Genomic DNA, 22,892 nt, shown 5'->3' with positions numbered 1-22,892 from the left:
AGTGAAACCATATGGTATCTGTCTTTCTCTGTATGGCTTATTTCACTCAGCATCACACTCTCCAGTTCCATCCACGTTGCTACAAAAGGCCATATTTCATTTTTTCTCATTGCCACATAGTATTCCATTGTGTATATAAACCACAATTTCTTTATCCATTCATCAGTTGATGGACATTTAGGCTCTTTCCATAATTTGGCTATTGTTGAGAGTGCCGCTATAAACATTGGGGTACAGGTGCCCCTATGCATCAGTACTCCTGTATCCCTTGGATAAATTCCTAGCAGTGCTATTGCTGGGTCATAGGGTAGGTCTATTTTTAATTTTCTGAGGAACCTCCACACTGCTTTCCAGAGCGGCTGCACCAATTTGCATTCCCACCAACAGTGCAAGAGGGTTCCTGTTTCTCCACATCCTCTCCAGCATCTATAGTCTCCTGATTTCTTCATTTTGGCCACTCTGACTGGCGTGAGGTGATATCTGAGTGTGGTTTTGATTTGTATTTCCCTGATAAGGAGCGACGTTAAACATCTTTTCATGTGCCTGTTGGCCATCTGGATGTCTTCTTTAGAGAAGTGTCTATTCATGTTTTCTGCCCATTTCTTCACTGGGTTATTTGTTTTTCGGGTGTGGAGTTTGATGAGCTCTTTATAGATTTTGGATACTAGCCCTTTGTCCGATGTGTCATTTGCAAATATCTTTTCCCATTCCGTTGGTTGCCTTTTAGTTTTGTTGGTTGTTTCCTTTGCTGTGCAGAAGCTTTTTATCTTCATAAGGTCCCAGTAATTCACTTTTGCTCTTAATTCCCTTGCCTTTGGGGATGTGCCGAGTAAGAGATTGCTACGGCTGAGGTCAGAGAGGTCTTTTCCTGCTTTCTCCTCTAAGGTTTTGATGGTTTCCTGTCTCACATTCAGGTCCTTTATCCATTTTGAGTTTATTTTTGTGAATGGTGTGAGAAAGTGGTCTAGTTTCAACCTTCTGCATGTTGCTGTCCAGTTCTCCCAGCACCATTTGTTAAAGAGACTGTCTTTTTTCCATTGGATGTTCTTTCCTGCTTTGTCAAAGATGAGTTGGCCATACGTTTGTGGGTCTAGTTCTGGGGTTTCTATTCTATTCCATTGGTCTATGTGTCTGTTTTTATGCCAATACCATGCTGACTTGATGATGACAGCTTTGTAGTAGAGGCTAAAGTCTGGGATTGTGATGCCTCCTGCTTTGGTCTTCTTCTTCAAAATTACTTTGGCTATTCGGGGCCTTTTGTGGTTCCATATGAATTTTAGGATTGCTTGTTCTAGTTTCGAGAAGAATGCTGGTGCCATTTTGATTGGGATTGCATTGAAGATGTAGATAGCTTTGGGTAGTATTGACATTTTGACAATATTTATTCTTCCAATCCATGAGCAGGGAATGTCTTTCCATTTCTTTATATCTTCTTCAATTACCTGCATAAGCTTTCTATAGTTTTCAGCATACAGATCTTTTACATCTTTGGTTAGATTTATTCCTAGGTATTTTATGCTTCTTGGTGCAATTGTGAATGGGATCAGTTTCTTCATTTGTCTTTCTGTTGCTTCATTGTTAGTGTATAAGAATGCAACTGATTTCTGCACATTGATTTTGTATCCTGCAACTTTGCTGAATTCATGTATCAGTTCTAGCAGACTTTTGGTGGAGTCTATCGGATTTTCCATGTATAATATCATGTCATCTGCAAAAAGCGAAAGCTTGACTTTGTCTTTGCCAATTTTGATGCCTTTGATTTCCCTTTGTTGTCAAAATCTTTTTTTTTTTTTAACGAGGAACAGAAACTCGATCACAGTAGCTTAAGCAGCAAAGGGTGCGCTGTGATTTTCTTTTGAAATAATTTTAGACTTCTCAAACTCTACAAAAATAGCACACAGGTTTCTCACAGACTCTTCACCCAGCTTCCCCAAATGTTAGCACCTTCACTACCACAGAACCATGTCAGGAAATTAACGACAATACCATCCTGGTAATAGACTTGACAAACACTTCACAAATACCCCACCAACATTTTTTTCCGGTCCTGGATCCTACTTGCGATTTAGGTGTTGTGTCTCCTTAGTCTCCCCAATCTGAGATAGTCCCTGCCTTTCTCTGTCTTTGATGACCTTGATGGAATTACTTTGTGGAATGTCCCTCCTTTTGGGCTCCTCGATGTTTTTTCAGGATTAGGCTGAGGCTATGCATTTGTGGCTGGAATCCACAGGAGTGATGTGTCCTCAGTGCGTCTCATCAGGGGAGTGTCATGTGGGCATGTCTTCCTGCCGGTGATGTAACTTGGATCACTTGGTTAAAGTGGCGTCTGCCGGGTTTCTCTACTGAGAAGATACTCTTTTTTCCCCCAGAGGAGCAAGATATAAAAGGTCGTTTATGAGATTTGAGAGCAGGGTATGGGGCAGGAACCAGGAACTTGGATCTGAGGCAGCTGCTTACTCCCTCTCTTTCTTCTCTCTCACAGGCTCTCTCATCTCTGTTTGCCTTTGCCCTTAGGCTTCATTTCTCTGCCCCTCAGGAGAATTGCCTTTGTCAGTTTCTCCATGCACGTTATGAAAGATGGCCACTCCAAAATGGCGGCCCCAAGGTTATATGAATCTGCCACCCACTCTCTGCTGTTTCTGAGATCCCTTTCCAAATTCCACAGGGAGGAAGCATGTGATAGGCCTGTCGGAATCAGGCCCAGCCCTGGTTCTGTACGTCTGGTCAGGAGAGTGGAGTCACACTGCTGCTGGGACTCCTCTATGAGTGAGATGGTACAGGCATCAGACAAGGGGGATGACATAGGCTGACAGATGACTTCCCAAAGTGTTGAGTATATGTACCCCTTCTTTTCCTCCTTCCCTCTCTGCTTCCCTCCTTCCTTCCTTCTCTCCTTTCCTTTCCTCTCCTCTCCTCTCCTCTCCTCTCCTCTCCTCTCCTCTCTCCTCTCCTTCCTTTTTTCTTTCCTTCCTTCCTGATGCAGTAGATACATTCCTGAAAACCTTTGTAAGCTGTTTTCAAATGTCATCTCTTAGGGAACTTCACTATTCTAAAGCGACATCTGTATGTAAAGTGAGGAATCAAGGGCACCTGGGTGGCTCAGTGGGTTAAGTGTCTAACTCTTGATTTTTCTCATGGTTTGTGGGTTCAAGCCCTGCATTGGGCTTCATGCTGATAGTGCTGAGCCTACTTGGGATTCTATCTCCTTCTCTCTCTGCCCCCTCCCCCGCCAAATAAATAAACTTTAAAAAAAAAAAGTGAGGAATCAGGTGTCCTCCCAGGAATAATCATTCTCTAGATTTGTCCAATATGCACATTCAGCTGCATGTGAGATACCTGGTGGCAAACATACATGAAGTTGAATTCAGATACCTGTCCAGCCCCCCCACGACTCACTGTGTGGACCAGAGACAGGGCCAGTAACGTCACGTGGGCACTGGTTAGAATTGTAGAGCCTCTGGCCTCCCCCAGACTTGCTGAGTCGGGATCTGCAGCTTAACAGCGTCCTCCAGTGGTTCAAATGTGCAGTGAATTTTGGGATGTTCTAGGTACAAGTGGCTTTTTGGTTTGGTTTGTTTCATTTTGTTTTGAGGACTGATAAGGCACGGTGAATTCTTTTCTACTTGGGAAAATGTGATTGTAAAAGTCACGACTGCACACATACTAAGCTTGTAAATAAATACACATGTTGCTCTTTGCACATTGTTGGGAGCTCTTAAAGTGACTATAAGGCCACCTTATATTCTGTCATATTTCTATTTTCCTACCTCAATTTGGACTTGTGCTGTGTCAGTATGCACCCGCCCCAACTTAATCATTTCAGTGAAAATAACATCTTGTCTATTTAGTATGTGTGCTTTTTTCTGTTTATCTTAAATTTTTTTTTAATCTTTATTTTTGAGAGAGATACATACAGAGTGCGAGTGGGGGAGGGGCAGAGACAGAGGGAGACACAGAATCTGAAGCAGGCTCCAGGATCGGAGCTGTCAGCACAGAGCCCGAGGTGGGACTTGAACTCACAAAACTGAGCTTAGGACCTGAGCTGAAGTTGGACGCTCAACCAACTGAGCCACCCAGACGCCCCAGGGCAGTTCTATTTATCTTTTAGCCAGGTTTATGCTAACTCAGAATGTGAGTGATACAGTTTATTTGAATTGTACATTTTATTCCACAGACAGGGGTTTTCTTTTTATTTTCGGGGTTTGTCATCCGGAGACGTCTGTGTCTTGGGGAGAGGTGGGGTGGGTTTCCTTATGGCTGTGTCTTTGCCCACAGACAGCGGCCCTGGAACAGGCTATTAAAGATGCCCACGAGTGTTACGATGACGAGATTCAGCTCTATAACGAGCAGATCGAAAGCCTGCGGAAGGAGATTGAGGAGACTGAGAGGAGCCTGGAGAGGTCTTCCTATGACTGCCGGCAGCTGGTGGTCGCCCAGCAGACCCTGAAGAACGAGCTGGAGCGGTACCACCGGATCATTGAGAACGAAGGCAACAGGTGTGGTCACAGACGGGCATGGCCCAGAGGCTGCATGTCTCTCTCCGTCCCGGCCGCTGGCTTAGTTCACAGGTCCTCATTGGGTGCTTCCTGTGTGCCAGGCACGGTTCCAGGTGGTAGGGGCGTGGCAGGGGAGGAATCGCAACCCCGTGGCCTGGTGGAGCTGGAATGCTAGTTGGGGAGGCAGCTGATGGATGGCTTTGTAACAGATGACAAGTACCAGGGAGTGAATTGTGATGGGGGAGAGGGGAGCGGCATTGGGGTGATGGTGGGAATGTTTGAAATTTTAAGTAGGGTTGTCGCAAAAGACCCCATGGAGAAGGTTGCTTTGGGTCCCACGGGCCTCTGGGGACATAGATGTCTTAACAGGTGGGATGACCGGGAGTATTTAATGAGTTGCTGCAGGTGAGGTGCCTAATGCAGTGCCTGGCACTCGACAAGCGCTCGGAGGTGTTGGTGTTATTACTGCTGCTACCGTCATTGCTTTTCTCACCTGGCCGCGTCAGTAATGTGGCTGTCAATGCACTGGCTCGTCTTGTTCATAGTGGAGCCGTGAGTTAAGCTCCATTAACTTCAGGATAGCTGAGAAATTACCTCTATCCCTATCCCCTACCCCTGTCCCTACCCCTGTCCCCTATCCCTATCCTGTTTCCCTGTACCTATCCCCTATCCCTGTCCCTATCTCCTGTCCCTATCCCCTATCCTTATGCCCTCTCCTTATCTCCTGTCCTTGTCACCTATCCCTATCCTTATCCATGACATTATCCCTATCCCTGTCTGTCTCCCTATCCCCTATCCCTATCTGCATCCCCATCCCTATCTCTCTCTCTCTCTCTTCCTCTTCCCCTGTCTCTATCTCTGCATCGTCTACACCGACACCTACAGTCTCCATCATGACTCTGTCATCTGGGTGTACTGACACCTACACTTACATCTGCATCCACAGCCGCACCATCCACCTGTACATGTATGCCACATTACCTGTGTCATCTGCTTCTGTGTCATATAATCTGTACCTGCACCGACAGCATTACGTTTACACTGACACCTGTAACATCTACCCCTACACCTATCCCTACATCTACATCATCTCCGCCTACCCCTACACTTACGTCTACACCATCTATGTGTATATCGTCCACACCTCCATCTACATCACCTCCATCCACATCTACACCTACGTCATCTAGGTCTATGTCATCTTCATGTGTGTGGACACTTATACCTGTACCTACATCAAGTGTGTCTGCACCTACATCATGTCCGTGCATACCTATATCATGTACATGTGCATCTATCCATATGTGCATCTGCATTATTTATATCTACACCTACATCATCTATATCTGTGTCCATGTCCCTGGCCATATCCATAGATATCATTCAGAGAGCAGATTGGAGACTCATAGAAGATACCTCATAGAAGGACTGTCACTTTAGTAAGTTGTGGTTCTTTGATTAAGTTTTGCTGATTTGGGGGTTTAGACTGAATTAAAAGAGAAGCACCCAGAATTGCCCCACCAGGAGCAGTTCTTTCCTTGTCTCGTGAAATTTTAAGTAGGATGGTCACCAAAAGACCCCATGGAGAAGGTTGCTTTTGGCCCCACAGACCTCTGGGGACATAAATGTCCCCATGGGTGCTCTGTCTTGGCCGTGAGTGCTCCAATGTTTTAGCAGAGAAAGCAAGATTTTATTTTTCTTTCTCTAGTTGTGGTCAGTGGATTGTTGCGTAATCCTACATTATATTTGCGTCACAGTGTACGCTTTATGCACGCGTGAAAATATGTCTTGAACTGGCATTTAAGTGACTGTGTGGAGATTTTTGTTTTGGAGGCAAGACTTCATAAAAAGGTCATTGGGTTGCCTTTTTGCTGATTTGCTTAGAACTTCGAATTTTGTTGTAATTTCAAGTTGGTAGAAATGTTGTAAGCATAGAACAAGGAACTCCTGAACACTCTTTTCTCAGACTCACCACTTGTCTACGTTTTGTCTCAATTGCATAGTCAGTTTTTTCTCTACTTATATATAATGCATATTATGTTTTAAAAAAGAATTGGGGATACCATATCCTGGTTGCTGTAAATACTTCCACCTGAGCTCACTACTTTTTTATTAAAAAAAGCAAAAACTTGGGGCGCCTGGGTGGCGCAGTCGGTTAAGCGTCCGACTTCAGCCAGGTCACGATCTCGCGGTCCGTGAGTTCGAGCCCCGCGTCAAGCTCTGGGCTGATGGCTCGGAGCCTGGAGCCTGTTTCCAATTCTGTGTCTCCCTCTCTCTCTGCCCCTCCCCCGTTCATGCTCTGTCTCTCTCTGTCCCCAAAATAAATAAAAAACGTTGAAAAAATAAATAAAAAAAGCAAAAACAAAAACTCTGTTCAACAGAGAAGTGCCATTTTTTACATTACAAGCAACCCCCATTTTATAATTCTCCTGTGTGTTTCACAGGGTATGACTTGAGCTCAAAGAAACCCTTCACATCCTCATCTAGTATATAAGTGTGTATGTTTCATGAATAATGTGATTTAGAGAAAGCTTTCCTCATTTTTGGTCACATTGAAGAGTCACTTTTAATCCCCCACCATCTGTTTGGTTTGATGAATTCAAGGTGGCGATCATCCTCTTTCTGGTTCTTTCTCCAGGCTGAGCTCTGCCTTCATTGAAACTCCTGTCACCCTGTTCACCCCAAGCCATGGAACCTTTCTCAGCTCTCGGCTTGGTGGGAAAGGTAATGCTTCCTAACCCTGGCTTCTGCTGTTTTCTATCATGGAAAAGTGGGGGAAAAAATCAAACGGCTTTCTTCCTGAACTTAACATTTATGCTTCCTTCTGATCCATTTGGAAATTAAACGCTTTTATATGAGGTCTTCTCTCTCTGATTCACTCCCACAGGTGCTGAGTGACTGAGCCAGAATGTTTACAAGGAGAAAAATCAGACTGGGGGATAGGCCACCTTGGGAATGTCATCCTTGAACTTGAAGCATTAAATTGGGGGGAAATATAATTCAATATTCACCTTAGCAAAGGAAATGAGCAATGCCGTGCAAAAGTGCTTAATGCAGTGTCTGGGGCAGAGTCCACGCTCAATTATCGCTCACTTCTCTTCCATGCAAAACCGAGCACAACCAGCTTGGTTGGCAACCATGGCTTCCGTCTTTCACGTTTGGTCCTTTGGGGATGGTTTCATGCAGCTGAGAGATGTTACCTTCACAGCTAAATCTCCCTAGTGCTGAACAAACACAGTGTTGTAGGAGAAAAGAAGAGGGTGTTGCCTATAGTGTTTTCAAATCCACGTCCCTCAGAGAGCTCAGAGGGATTTGTGGAAATGGGGTTTCGGAGTCTGAACGTGTTGGAAGGGGGCAGCAGTCCCAGGGACTGGGACTAGCTCTGGGAGCATGCGGCCACACACGGGGCCCTGTGCACACAAGGGTCCCCACACTTGGTGTAGTGCTCTGCTGTCACTGTCTTGAAATTCTTTTTTGTTTTTTCTGTATTAAAAAAATTTTTTTTTTATTTTGAGAGGTGAGGGAGAGAGATAGAGAGAGAGAGGGGATGCACACACGTGGGAGAATGGCAATGAGAGAGGGAGAGAGAGAACCCCAGGCAGGCTCCACACTGTTAGTGCAGAGCCCAACGTGGGGCTTGAACTCACAAACCACAAGATCATGACCTGAGCTAAAATCAAGAGTCGGGGGCTCAATTGACTGAGCCACCCAGGCACCCCACTGTCTTGAAATACTTCATGATTTTGAACAGGGCCTTTCCCTCTTGTACCAGGCCCTGAAATTCTGCAGCAGTTCCTGTAAGCTCCCCCTTCCCCCAGCAGGCTACCTTAGACAAGTCCCTTTGCACATCCCTTCCTCCCTTATGGCTTCATGGCTCATTTCTGCCATTCCCTGGTCACTTAGCTGTCTGAGTCAACCGGTGCTAGGTACCTTCGCTTTGTCTGTCAGTCCTCTGGTTCATGGGGGGAGGGCATGGATAAGACCTCTGAGATGAAATCTGCTTGCAAGTGGAGTTGAAAAGCCTCATAGACGAGGCAAGGCGAGATTGTGTGTGTTTTCTTAACCGTTCAGTTTTTCCTTTTAGAAGACAGCCTTGGGATCAGGGGATTCCCATCATTTCTGAATTTAGTACCTCGCTTCCTCTTTGGCCCAGGAGGAAAGGGATGCTACTGAAGGGGCATTTGTATCTATTTAGCTTGGGATGCGTGTGGAGCACAGGAGATTGAGTCCCCTGCCTGAGGCCATTCAGAACACACTGGAGGCCCAGTCTGCTCTGCGAGGATAACTCTGTGGAATGAGTTCCATCGACTAGCCGGTAGAGCCAAGTATTCACCATGAGCTCAGCAGGGGCTGGGGTGGGGACTCCGAGTGTTACTGCAGTAGAATGTCTCAGTAAGTCGCAGCCAGTGGGGTGGGAACTGTGAAAACTGTCAGAACAGGCAGTACCTTCCCTCCTCTCTGCAAGCCCAGAGGGGTCAAGAGACTTGCCCAGATTCACACAGCTGGTTGCAGAGCTGGGACCTTAATGTGGGCCATGAATGCTGCTGGTCAGATCCAGGCATCTTTCTCTGTTCTTTTTGCCCCATGTATGGTAAACTCTACCCCTGCACTAGGCCTTGGTCTCCAAAATAGCATATTTTCCCACAAACACATTTTCTTCCTCTTCCATTGACAAACTTGACTTATGCCCCTGCCCCCTCCCCCCCTTTTTTTTAGATCTCACTAGGGCTGTGCAGGATATAACAACAGCAAAACCAAGACAGAAAGGTCTCCCCAAGAACATTCCAAGGAAAAAGGAGATTATAGCTAAAGACAAAGCTGATGAGAGTCTGGAAGACATACCACTGAAAGGTCCAGAAGACACAAAGCTGGTGCAGGTGGTACCCAAAGAAGAAGGTGAGTCTAAGCTTGAATCAGGAGCCGAAGAAGCCAGTCTCCCAACCCCAGAAGGGGCTCCAGAAGACGTGCCAGATGGAGGGCAGATAAGCAAAGCCTTTGGGAAACTGTTCAAGAAGGTCAAAGACAAAGTGAAAAGCCCCAAAGAACCCGAGCCTCCGGCTGACCTCTACACCAAAGGGCGGTACGTGCTGGTTTCTGGGGATGCCAGTTATGTGGACCCTGGGTTCTGTTCCTTCTCCATCCCAGCCAAAGGCGGAGTGGTTATTTCCATTGAGGATGACTCTGTACATCGCGACAGCGCTGTGGAGCCTTCTCCTGAGCCGCCCGGGCCCCCTGTGGAGAATGGACAGGGGGACCTTCAGGAGAAGGAAGGCGGAAAGGCACCTAACCAGCATACTGCCGACAAGGAGAATGAGATTAGTGCCGAAGAACCGAAAGGGCCTGGGGAGAAACATGATGACCAGAAGGAAGAGAAGGAAGAGGAGGAGGAGGAGGAGGAGGAGTCCAAGGGGCCCTGTCCCGTGATCACACCTGGTCCAGAGGGACCATCTACACCCCAGTCGCAAAGGCCTGGGGTCGGTCAGGGTGGATCTGGGGGGCACACGGCTAGGAGCAGTGATGCACAGGAGAGAAGTCCGCCCAGGACTTTGGCATATGAGAAGGTGGAAGTGATGGAATCCATTGAGAAGTTTTCCACGGAGAGCATCCAGACGTATGAAGAAACGGCTGTCATCGTGGAGACCATGATTGGGAAGACGAAGGCAAACAAGAAGAAATCGGGAGAGAAGAGCTCTTAAGATGCCCGGGGTCAGTGGGAAACAATGTCTTTGGGGCCACTGTAGGGGAAGTGCCTTGATATTTTAGAACAGATGACAAAAGAGTGAAGGTTCCTTGTTTGGATTAGACCATAGTTGGCCCTTCTGACGTTGCCAATGAAGCCTTAATTAAAAAGTTTTCTTTGCTTGCACACCCTTTGTCTAATTAACAGGGGCCTTGGGAGTGTAGGTGGGTCAGCCATGCTCAGGACAGGGATGCCCTGTTCAGGGGCCATCAAACCCTGCTCCTTTAAGGAAAGAGACATGCCCTTCATCACTGGTCATGGAGAGACTCATTAGAGAGTCAGGGAGTGTCTGGGCCTCACACAGAAACATGCTAGTGGATGCATTGGTGCCTTTTTATTGCATCTCAAGCACAAACACCTGTTCACATGGAGGAGTGTTTTGTTAGAGGTGCATGATGAAAGGTGTCTGTCTTAGTTTGGGTTCGCTGAGAAGTTGATCCTGAAGCAGGGATTTGAGTGTAGTTTCTTTGGGGGTGTGATCCCAGGAAGCGCCAGAAGTGGGGTGCAAGAGGGATCCCGGGATGGCAAGGCAGCCAATAAGAGGTCTGCTACCAGATCAGTTAGCACTGCGGGCACTTGGAGCTCAGTCGCCCCCAAGGGATTCTGGGAGATGGAGTAGAACCCATGCCCCAGAGTTATCCTGCCCGAGTGAGGAGGGAGCGGAACTATCTCCTGTCCGCCAGTGGGGAGGGCTGCTCCCAGGGCACTGACTTCAGGGGCAAGAAACCCTCAGGTGCAGAAATATAGCTGCAGGCATTTGGACATCGGGCATGGAAATACATGGGTCATGAGGATCTAACTGGGGCACCCAGGCCGTCTGCCACAGCTTATGTCCCGTGTCCTTTTGTCTGAGTACTGAAAATGTTCTCACTGAGAAATTGCAATCCTAGGTCAGGTTCAAAAAGAAAAATCAAATGTCACTGCATAGTTCCTTGTGTGGGATTTAGTTAACTGATTAGTCCAACAAGCACTCATGAGCATATACCATGTGCCGGACAGCGTGCTGTGCTGCTGGGGGGAGATTTTTCACGTTTATCAGTGATCTCAATTACCGTCACACACATACACACGCACGTGTACGTATAGATACTGTGTCACGTCCTAGGAAACAAATTCCTTCAAACTAGAATTTTTAAAAAATTTTTTAATGTTTACTTATTTTTGAGAGAGAGAGAGAGAGCGTGAATGGGGAAGGGGCAGAGAGGGAGGGAGACCCAGAATCTGAAGCAGACTCCAGGCTCTGAGCTGTCAGCACAGAGCCCCACTCAGGGCTCGAATTCATGAACTGTGAGATCATGACTTGAGCTGAAGTCGGACGCTTAACTGACTGAGCCACCCAGGCGCCCCACTTCAAACTAGAGTCTTTACAAAATTTCTGTGTTGCCTCTAGGCATCTGTTTTTCTACTACCGGTCCAAAAGAATTTTTTTTTTACGTCTACCAATTGAGAAACTGCTCCTACCCTATGTAGATGCTCATATGGGCACTGAAGAAATATGCTTAAATGGATTATTACATCTGCCTAAACAAAAGTATCCCGTAAGACAGTGACACGTTAGACAAAATTGATGGAGTCGTAAATTACATTCTATTATTTCTTTGTTATGAATAATAGAGTATTTAATAGTCACCTTTCCTATTCAGAGTGGTAAAAAAAACTTGTTCTGAATTCATTTGAGGTTTTGACTTCAAGAAAGAAATATGCTTTTGTTGTTCTTTCTAAAAGATGAATGGAAGGGCCCACTCCATTGCACACTTTTGAAATATTTATAATTTAAAAGCTTAAGAGAGAATGATGGAAACCATTAGCTAGAGCCCGGAATGTACTAGGAATTTGGATCAGTGTATGTTATATTCAACATCACAGCCACTGAAGGCTTTATCTCTTCCCCGTGAAGTCTTTTTACTGTGTGGACTATATGTTCAGTTCATATTCTTATTTTCAAAGGCAGGGTATCACTTTGGAAAGAAATGTTATTTTTATATTACATTCAGTCCACCATCAAAAATGGACTGGGGGTCTGTTCTGTGCCATGCATGGTTCTGGGCACTGGGGAGACAGCAGAGAAAAATCAGACGTGGTTCTGCTCTCACAGACATGACATTTTGGCATGGGGAGGAAGGACATGCACAAGCAAGCAGATAACTAAGAGAAAATTAGTCTGACAATACTAGGAAAGGAACCAACAGGACGACATGTAAGAGTGGCCATGGGTCTACTTTGGACTGAATGGTCAAGCAAAGACCCCATGAATGCGGTGACATGTGATCTGAATGACAAGGTGGGCCAGTCATGTACAGACCTGAGGAAAGAGCATTTAAGTGCAAAGGCCCTGGGGCAGGAATGGACTTAGCCTGTTCAAGGAGGCAAACTAAAGGGGACTACAGAGGGACAATGGAGGAGGGGAGGTCAAGGAGGGAGGCAGGAACCAAGAAAACACTATTTCTTGGCAGCCTTGCCTCAACCTCAAGCTGGGCTCGCCATGTGGAATGTGGGACTGCTTACAATGGGCACCTTGGGGTGTAGTTGGGCTAGTTGCCCCCAGTCCCCCAGAACCCTACTTGCTCTTTTCTTGCCTCCTTATCTCCACTTGCCCTGCTTAGTTTGTTTTCCCAAGGAGCTGAAGAATGGGTTCATCTCCTAGCTATCCCTCTCCCTGAGGTCTCTGAAAACAAGCACTTTATAATTTTCTAAAAACCATTTCTTGTCAGTAAACACGGGGGCTCAGAGCAGGCCTTCCTGTAGCTCAGTGACAAGAGCACCCTGGAGCTTGGACAAGTCCTGGAGTACCTAAAGTGCCAGTGCTGCAGGTGGCTGGTCCTAACTGTTGCACCAGAGTCCCAGCCTCAGGTCCGGGACTGAGAGTCTCCTGAAGCTGCCTCCTCCACAAAGAAGCTGAATCCCAGCTGCCCACCCCTCCCATCCGCCAAGCGCTGAGTCGGTGACCCGTAACTGCTGTCGTGGAAGCCGCCATGGGTGTTGATCCCCCAGTTTCCCTGACCCTCACTGTTCTGGTTCATGCCTACATCCCCACGATTCTCATGCCAAGCACATATGATTCTGACTTGGGGGATCCTGTGGTATAGGATTGTGCTCGGTCCACACACCCGGCAGGTTGGGAGCACTGGGGTGTTGATGCTCCTGGGGGCCACCCTTGATCAGGATGGATAAGACCTGGTGCATAAATACCCCAGCTCCTTCTCCCCTCCATTGGGATAACTCTGAGGTGTTCTACACTCCCCCTGGGGGGTCTGAGCCCCAGCTGCCCGCAAAGAAGCCCATTCACCCCATGTCCTGAATCAGTTTCCCTCCACCCCTGCCTTACTTTCTTGTCCCCTGTATATAGATGCTCCTTTCCAGTAAATGACTTGACCTCAACTCCTTGTTTTAGACTCCACTTGTGGCAGGACCCAACCTAAGATGGCTGGTTGGCACATGCCCAGCAACAACCCCCACTCCTCAGGTGGCAGCCCCAACTTTGTGGGTTTTTTTAAAAAAGATTTATTATTATTTTTTGGAATGTTTATTTTTGAGAGAAAGAGAGAGAGAGAGAGACAGAGCATGAGCGGGGGAGGGGCAGAGAGAGAGGGAGACACAGAATATGAAGCAGTCTCTAGGCTCCGAGCTGTCAGCACAGAGCCTGACGTGGGGCTCGAACTCACAAGCCGTGAGATCATGACCTGAGCCGAAGTCGGACGCTCAACCGACTGAGCCACCCAGGTGCCCCACTTTGTGGGTTTTTTTTTTTAAAGGTTTATTTATTTTTGAGAGGAGGGGAGGGGCAGAGAGAGAGGGAGGCACAGAATCCAAAGCAGGCTTCAGGCTCTGAGCTGTCAACACAGAGCCCAACATGGGGCTTGAACTCACGAACCCCAAGACCATGACCTGAGCTGAATTCAGATGCTTAAGCAACTGAGCCACCCAGGCGCCCCTCAACCCTGCTGCTTTAGCATGAAAGCATGCTAACATGCAATATAAAAGTGAATAGGCATGACTGTTTTCTTTCTTTCTTTTTTTTTTTTTAACTTAAAAAAAATTCTTTCAGAGAGGGATAGAGTGTGCGAGCAGGGGAGAGAGGCAGAGGGAGAGGGAGAATCTTAAGTAGGCTCCAGGCTCAGCTCCCACAACTGTGAGATCATGACCTGAGCTGAAATCAAGCCAAATGCTCAGCCAACTGAGACACCCAGGTGCCCCATGACCGTTTACAGTAAAAGCTTACTTATAAAAACAGTCAGATGGCTGTATTGGGTCCCTGGGCTGTAGTTTGCTGATCCGTGATCTAGGGCGTGCTCCAACAGGGTCTAATACAAAATTAATTTACATATCAGAAGACATTTCTTTTTCTTTTTCTTTCTTTCTTTCTTTCTTTCTTTCTTTCTTTCTTTCTTTGAGAGAGAGAGAGACAGAGAGCATGAGGAAGGGGCAGAGAGAGAGGGAGGGAGAGAGAGAATCTCACACAGGCTCCACACTGTTAGTGCAGAGCTTGAAGCAGGGCTCAAGTTCTCCTGAAGCGGGGCTTGAACTCACGAACTGTGAGGTCATGACCTGAGCTGAAGTCAGGTGCCTAACCAACTGAGCCACCCAGACGCCCCAGAAGGCATTTCTAACCTGGCATCTCTACTTGTTTCTTCCTTCCCCTTTCATGTTGGAAAGTTCCATTTAGGTCTTCCCTTGACTTAAAGCTTCTATTATAAGAAAAGATCTTCAAGCAGCCATTACAGTCTAGCTTTCCTACGATTTTTGTATCATAGGTTTGTCCTTGGGATGTTGCTGGTGAACAAAGTCACCTCAAACCTCATAGGACATTTGGCACATTCATGATAGAGGACATCCTTCAGATACGTTGATTAGTACAAATGCTTGCCTTCAATTTCTCATGCTTGGATAAAAGCGAATAAATGCCACAAAAAAACCCACACTGACTTATGTTTCATTCAAACAAATAGGGGTTTTGAGTTGAGATGTATATTCTATCATGAGATACCTCCCTGGTCAATAACTCTGCTGTGTTGGTATCCTTACTAGTCACACCTGCCCCTTCACTTGCATTCCTGTATCCTTCTTATCAGTCTATTGGGTGGCTTATCTGTCACCTGTGGTCAGTCAGTGGCTCCAGAGAAAAAGATAAGTTGCAGCCTCTGCCTTCTGTCCAGCCTAGAGTAGCCCATGGGGTGTCCTCTTGGGTGCAGATGGACATCTTTGAAGGCACTGTGAGGTGGGTCACCCACACTGGGATGGGCGGGCAGGTTGGCCTGAAACCTCTGTCCATGGTGGAAATCAGTGTCAGTTACCATCAAACCAAAGGAATTCCCAGACTCAGTTGGCCGTCATGGCATTGGAAACTCTGTGGGCTGAGATTTCCAATCACCCCTGCCCCAACCCAAACCATGCAGGAATTTTGCAATATGTAGTCTTCGTCTCTTTGGGCCGAGTGCATTTCTCACCATCAGTTCATTCCATCCCCAGGTTCAAAGCAGCGAGACTCTTCTAACAGAAAAATGAAGCTGGCAGGCTGACTTGGAGAATTTGCCTTAGGTTAAATTTCCATTCCTGGTCCCTTATAAATCCAAAAACAAATTCAGCGGGAGTGTTTTGAACCCAAGGAAAGGGTTTCTTGGCAACTAAATACATAAGAGACTACTGGAAGAATTCAAGAACTACTTGATTAATTTGCAATGCAAAGAAGTGACCTTTCTCCCTAGAGCTCCAGGTGCTGGTATCCCCTATACTGGTTATCCCCTCTCCTGTGTCAATGTCCTTGGGAAGCCAAATAAGGCACAGGAGGCTGTGGGTGGCCATGGAATCTGACCATTGGCAGGTGGATGGTGTTGACTGGGGATGGCTTTTTGTGCAGTGGGCTCTGTCCTCAACAGACTTGAGCTCTTCAGAGACTAGAATTCTCCTTTATACCAGCCTGTGTGTTTCCCTATGCTTAACACCTCTAGATCCTGTCTGCCAACTTTTGCTCTCCTGACTGTCCATTTCCCTAAGCACCCACGTGCTGAGTGCTGGCCCTTCCCCCAACTTTGCATTGACCCCTTCTTTGGAGACAGAGAACCACCCAGCTGGCTACAACCAAATCATCTTCCCTGGTGCTGATGTTACTTCAAACTCTCAGAGTTTTTGGAACCCCTTATTCTCTCTTACAACCATGGTCTTTAATCTTGGCATTTTGATTTTTAGAAATTTCTATCAAATTAAACTCTTTGCATCCAAGAACTTACTCTGGCTATGAGAGCACCAGTTCCCCTAATTAAGCATTTCTCTCTCTAAATCTAAAATGCTTCAGGGCATCTGGGTGGTTCAGTCAGTTAAGCATCTGACTTTGGCTCAGGTCATGATATCATAGTTTGTGGGTTCGAGCTCCAGGTCGGGCTATGTGTTGACACAGCCCAGAGCTGGAAGCCTGCTTTAGATTCTGTGTCTCCCTTTCTCTTCCTCTTCCCCACTCACACTCTCTCTTTCTCTCTCAAAAATAAACATTTAAACAATTAAAATGCTTGGCTATGTTTCCCAAAGGTTTTATAGTATGTGGTTTTCACTGCAATGAAAGGCATTGATCACCTGAAAGCTACTCTTACTAATTTATAAGTGATACTAACAATGACAGTACAGTAATAACACAATAAGAATGATCAGTTTTAACTTAATCTTTTGGAAATCAATTTTTGGACTTAAGTATTGAAAAGCAGTGTCTTGGTTTGTCACAACCTCAGACTTTGGACCTTACTCCTTTCAATGGCTGTTTTTGGCCTCTCTAAAGATTTTACTCATTGGGTTTGAGAAGCATTCTATCATACGAGAAAATTAAATGTTGTTTTTACAATGAACCATGATAAATAAAATAGATTAATGTTTTATTAATAACTATTAAGATTGCTAGAATAGCGTGTGGTTACATGGGTTACAGCTACTTTGTAATGCTGTTCATGACTATCCATGAAGAGAGGTTTGCCATGTAAATCAGTATTTACTATATTTTAAGAGAATGTCAAGCTTTATCTGTGGTAGAGGTCATTGACCAGTACTGGCCAATGCATAGTAGCTCAAACGGTATACAGTAAAACCTTGGATTGTGAGTAACTTGTTCTGTGAGTGTTCTGCAAGACGGGCAAACATTTCTAATAAATTTTAACTTGAGACACGAGCGATGTCTTGCAATATGAGTAGTACGTGATGCCGAATGTCACATGATCACCACTGAGCCAATGGTTCTTGAAATTCACTTTGATATACAAGTGCTTTGGATTACAAGCATATTTCCGGAACAAATCATGCTCACAAACCAAGGTTTTACTGTATATGTAAATCTCCTTCAGGCTGAACATAAAAGAGTGGATGAGTGTCCTCCATGGGTTCTCTTCTGTATAGTGATTTAGCAGTCTTGTGTTCTGATCACAACCCATAAGATCGAAGATCAAAGCAGCCTGAATCCCTGAGTCTCTGGCCTTGGGGAGTCACCTGAACCCTCAGAAGAATTAGTATGAATGATATACTTTTGCTGTGTTAAGCCACTGATATTTTGGGGCTGTTTGTTATTACAGCATAACTCAGTCTAGCTTGATGAATGAATACATTCTATAGTAGTCTTTCTAAAGGATTTTTGGCCACAACCCACAATTAGAAATATTTTATCTTGTGAGCCAACACACACACACACACACACACACACACACACACACACACACATTCAAGGCAGATATTTTAAGAAATACTTACTGATATGCATGATGTATTCCGTTCTATTCCAGTTCCTATTCTATTCTATTTTATTCTATTCCAAAATGTTGGTTTTGACTCCCTAAAATTTTTTTACAACCTAATGGGATATAACCTGGGTTTGAAAAATGCTGCTGTAGATTGTAGTTTGTATATGATTTATTTTCTAATTATGAATCTCTTAGGCAAATATGAAGGCAGGCTTTTTATTTAGCTCTCTCTTTGGCAACTTTTTATCATCTGCTCCTAGAACAGATGACAGTGTTTTTATAGAATATATATCACATCCCACATAATTTCTGGAAGGTAATGCTTTATTGTTAAGTCTCCTAATTTACAACATGTCTTTTTAAATTTACTTAAAAAATCCTGTCATGGGGAGTAACAATGTTAACTTGAGTAATCATTATTCACTTATTTTCATTTTTTAAAATAAATGATTATAAATAACTGTCTCTTGCATTAGGATCAGGGATATCATAAAAACCTCACTAGCTGGACATATTTGTGTGTTAATACTGGTGCAAAAAATGAAATAGAGACCAAATATTTGTATATAGCACTATATATATTTTTATATACTGTATACTTATATCAAAACTTGCCATTTCTATTAAGAAGCTGATAAGTTACTCTCTAATTTCATAAATTATACCACAGCTGTGAAAATATGGACAACTATTTTATATTTTTGCTGCTATATAAGACATTTAATGTTTATACAGAGAGCTGCAAAAATCACAGAGGTGATGTAATGGGAATCAATGAACATTTTCACCTGAATTTCCACCGGCCTTTTTCTTCAGCCAGAATCATCTTGATAGTCTCTGAATATTCTTTTAGAGATGAATATGGTGTCTGTTTCTTCAATAAATACACATACACACATTTTAGGTATATGTGTGTATATACATTTATACAAGTGTATATATATATACACATACATACACACATGTATATAGTCTACATATGTATATATATTTCTGTGTGCACTTGTACACATATGCACACATAATGTCCTTTGGTTTATTTTCAGACTGTTAATATGAAATGGATTTTTGATGGTTTCCATTAATTTTTTCTTTAAATCTAAAGTGGTTTAAAAAGACCTTCGTGACAGGTAATAAATTTCTTTTAAAAATCATAAATATTATTACATTTTAAAGCATCGTATAGAGAAGGTCAGACGGTGTTAGAGAAGACAGAAATTCATGCCAATATGGGGGGGGGGGAGGAAGAAAATGGGCTTTCCAGAGTTTTCTCTTAAAGTTGCCACCTTCAGGGAATGGAACCTAGTGCCCTGTGTTGCTGGCTTTAAAGGAAAGGCGCTCCGAGCTTCGCTACATGCTCCCATGGGAAGGAGTGGTTGACCTGTTCTTGGGAATCAAATCAAACAAATAACTCATTTCTTGGGAATGGGTGGGCCTTGGGACTGGGGATGAGGGGCAATCCTTGGGTAGAAAAACAAAGGGATGACGGGTCAGAGAACATTTCTATTTGGTAATGAAATGGTGCTGTGTCTTTGGGGGGCAGGGAGAGACACCTGTCTCCTTTGGGTTGCATGTTGAATATCTTCATGGATTGCGTAGCTGTCAACATGGTGACTGTGTGCTTTCCCTACGGAGGCCTTCTCTGGCTTCCTTCTGGGCCTCACGTGGCTGAGAGATGAGTCAGCATTCCTCCTCCCCCCCCCACCCCCCCACTTTGGCAGAAGAGGCTTCACACAAATGGAGGTCCACATCTTCAAACATGCCCCTTTTCACCCTTCACACGCCTCTTCTAGAACACAGGCCATTTCCCCAACACAGCAAAGAAATCACAACCATATGTTCTGGAAATCAACGCCTGAGTATATGTGTGCCAAAAATACTCATCCCACGTCTCACTTACATCAGAGTAAGAAGCCCCAAAGTGTTTTGGGAAAAGGAACGCTCCTGTGTTCTAAGCTACTAAGCTATTCTTTACTAGACACGTTGCCAGACCTGCCTTGCCTTTTTTTTTTCTTTTGGATAGCTATGTGAGGAACCCCAGAAAATTGGGGCTGGGATGAATTCTATACAAACTGAGTAATTTTGGCTTCTCTAGCAGATTTTACCATAACTCAGAGCAGCAGCTGGTGAAAAGGACAGCCAAATTACGCAGGTTTTATATGTATCATGCTGGCTGAGTAGGACAACACCTGTTGGTGTTGGTGGTTAAGATTTCCAATGCTCATGCTTTTTGACTCTTTCTTTCCGCAGCCAGTAATCAGGGCTGTCACGGATGGCGCCTTTCACATCATAACCACCATCTACGTCACTGAAAAATCTTGCTAAGTTCGAAACATTTTCCCCCAAAGGATCGACGGCATCTGTTGTGCTTTAGCGATTCAGAGCTCACCTTCTGTTATAATCTTTTTCTTTTTATGTAACAAGTCCTCAGTTGAGACCATGAATAAGCGTTCTTGGAGTCACTGTGCGTGGCGTTTTCAAAGCAGTCTCTTCTCAGATATGAAAAAAATGGAGGAGAAAGCTGTCCCAGTTTTGTTTGCTGGCTACCACCTATTTGAATGACACAAACAAAGAGCTTAGAGTCACAAATAGGACATAGGTGTTGGTGGGAACACTGTATTTGGGGCCGAGAATGAAAAAGATTGCTGCCATTGTAACAAAAAGAATCACTGACAGTGAGCGAAGCTTCAGATCGGGAGGCTAGGATCGCTTGTGTGAGGGTGACAGTAACTGCGAGGCTCCTGACAGAGTGTGGAAGGAGGACAGAGAAGGCAGAGATCGGGGAGTGGGGGAGGCGGTGGCGGCCCAGGCGCGGTGCTAGTTCTCGCGCAGGATGCTCTTCAGACTTCTCTCCACGGCTTCATCCAGCTCCTCCTCCAGCTCCTCCTTCTTGGACATGGCCAGCTTGGACTGGTAATCCCTCACTACCTGGTCAATGTAAGGGGCGCTCTGCGTGCCATGCAGCATCAGTGTCCACTCCTTCAGCACCCCCTTCTGGGGGGTGCTCCCGACAAACCCCAGCTCCAGGGTCCAGGTTCCTCGAGCGTCTTCCCCCCACGTGTGGGTGGTCATGAAAGGCCACTTGTCAAAGCCCACCTTGGAGTCATCATCCCGCGGACGCCGGCTCAGCAAGATGGACTTGGTGCCCATTGGGGAGGTCATGTTGATGTTCAGGTCTCCTCTCCTGCTTGCATTGACCGTGATGACAGCTTGGACGTGCTCAAGGTAGCGGACGAAGTTCTCTTTCCCCTCACATGCGTCGGTCGTGAGGGTCAGCACCAACTTGCCAGTGGAGGGTATTTTCCTGAGGGCAAAGTGAGGAGATATGGTAAGGGTGGGCACACTAGACTTGGGGTTTTGAAGGCAGGTGCAGGTACCAGGCAGGTTCAGCCTTGGGGCTGATCAGACAGACCAGCGGTGTGACCCCGAACACCTTACCTATGCCCTCTGAACCTTCTGTGAGGAAGGGGTGTAGTGGATGCCGTTCACTCCCTTCTCACTTCTTTTTTTTTTTTTTTTTTTAATTTTTTTTTTCAACGTTTTTTATTTATTTTTGGGACAGAGAGAGACAGAGCATGAACGGGGGAGGGGCAGAGAGAGAGGGAGACACAGAATCGGAAACAGGCTCCAGACTCCGAGCCATCAGCCCAGAGCCTGACGCGGGGCTCGAACTCACGGACCGCGAGATCGTGACCTGGCTGAAGTCGGACGCTTAACCGACTGCGCCACCCAGGCGCCCCCACTCCCTTCTCACTTCTAAGTCACCTCTGAGTTCACCTGTGGCTGCCCTGACTGCTTCCCACCTCAGGTATCAGCATCTCCTGCCTTCTTTCCTGGAGCTTTCCCCCACATCATGGGAGCTTCCTCAGCCAAGGTGCAGGGCAGTCCCAAAGTGTCAGGGATTTAACTCCTCAGGGACAACTCTCTACCAGTGGTTGGGATAGAAAGCCATAGATAAATAGACCCTGGCTTCCCTGTTCCTCAGCAGGACAACTCAATGTCCCCAGTGGGACTGAGCCTATTGCCCACAGTGACAACTCGCTCATCAATGCACTTCTGACTGGCTCATTCATCTCCATTCCTCGCTTGTGCTTCCTGGGGTCATCTCTCAAAACGTTGTCAGCACCCAATTTCACTTCCGGGTCTGTCTTGGGACAGCCCAGGCTGAGACAGGAGCTCATAATGCCTTTCTTTTAAAGTGCAAAGTATCTTGATAAATAGAAGTTATTGCTCATATGATTATTACTATCATCGAGAAAGCTGAAATGGGGTTAATTAAACCTAGTGAAAGATTCCTCAGTTGACTTCCCATGCAACCAATCTTCTTCCCGGATATGGCCTCCTTTGAAGGCAAGATGCTCAAAGGTTCTTGAGTCAGAAACATAATAAACTACATTTGAGGATGGCACGGTGTAATGGAAAGACTCCAGACTTCAGGAACAAACCTCTCTGGGTTAGAATTCTCTTCTATGCTTACTGGTCAGGAGAGCTTGGGCAAATTATTTAAATACTTTGAAGTCTCACTGTCCTTATAGTTGGGTTTTATGAAATTAAATAAGACCATGTATGAAAACACAGAGCACAGTGCCTGGATCATGGGGTTTTCCCTATGTGAATATTCTCCCTTGACACAATTTTTATTTTGGAGCATAAAATGGTGGGCATTTTAAAGCATACGTCTTGTAGAGCCCATCTACAAAAAGATGATCACACACCCAGCTCAGAGGCAAGTCTTGGTTCTGCATGACCCTTGGAACCAAAGCCACAAACCTGGGAGGGCTTGCTGAAGCTTACCCTGTAGCTCAATGATAAAGTCAGTACTCTCCTGAGGAACTTTCAAAATATATGCTTTAATAGCTTCATGGAATGCTGCTGTATGCACTCTGCATAGACGTTGATGCTGAATGAGGCATGAAATATCCATTGGCCATGGAGATCCAGTGATGG

The 22,892-nt window shown here is 45.5% G+C and overlaps 2 protein-coding genes across 4 annotated transcripts in view; one reads left to right on the top strand and one right to left on the bottom strand.

Annotated features, from left to right (window-relative positions):
- Nucleotides 1–10,356, top strand: part of BFSP1 (beaded filament structural protein 1) — a 59,524-nt gene extending 49,168 nt beyond the window's left edge. For both annotated transcript variants that reach the window (XM_049651166.1, XM_049651165.1), the window contains 3 exons: nt 4,276–4,496; nt 7,135–7,220; nt 9,213–10,356. In XM_049651166.1, coding sequence (XP_049507123.1) covers nt 4,276–4,496; nt 7,135–7,220; nt 9,213–10,192 — 1,287 coding nt within the window. In that variant the 3' untranslated portion in view covers nt 10,193–10,356. The remainder of the gene's footprint in view (nt 1–4,275; nt 4,497–7,134; nt 7,221–9,212) is intronic.
- Nucleotides 10,357–20,085: 9,729 nt separating this feature from the next.
- The window catches only part of PCSK2 (proprotein convertase subtilisin/kexin type 2), a 271,133-nt gene continuing 268,326 nt past the window's right edge, over nt 20,086–22,892 (bottom strand). For both annotated transcript variants that reach the window (XM_049651163.1, XM_049651164.1), the window contains one exon: nt 20,086–21,249. In XM_049651163.1, the coding sequence (XP_049507120.1) occupies nt 20,763–21,249 (487 nt within the window). In that variant the 3' untranslated portion in view covers nt 20,086–20,762. The remainder of the gene's footprint in view (nt 21,250–22,892) is intronic.

This window comes from Panthera uncia (genome assembly GCF_023721935.1).
Source record: "Panthera uncia isolate 11264 chromosome A3 unlocalized genomic scaffold, Puncia_PCG_1.0 HiC_scaffold_11, whole genome shotgun sequence".
Lineage (NCBI taxonomy): Eukaryota > Metazoa > Chordata > Mammalia > Carnivora > Felidae > Panthera > Panthera uncia.
This window is presented reverse-complemented; position numbering and strand designations above follow the sequence as displayed.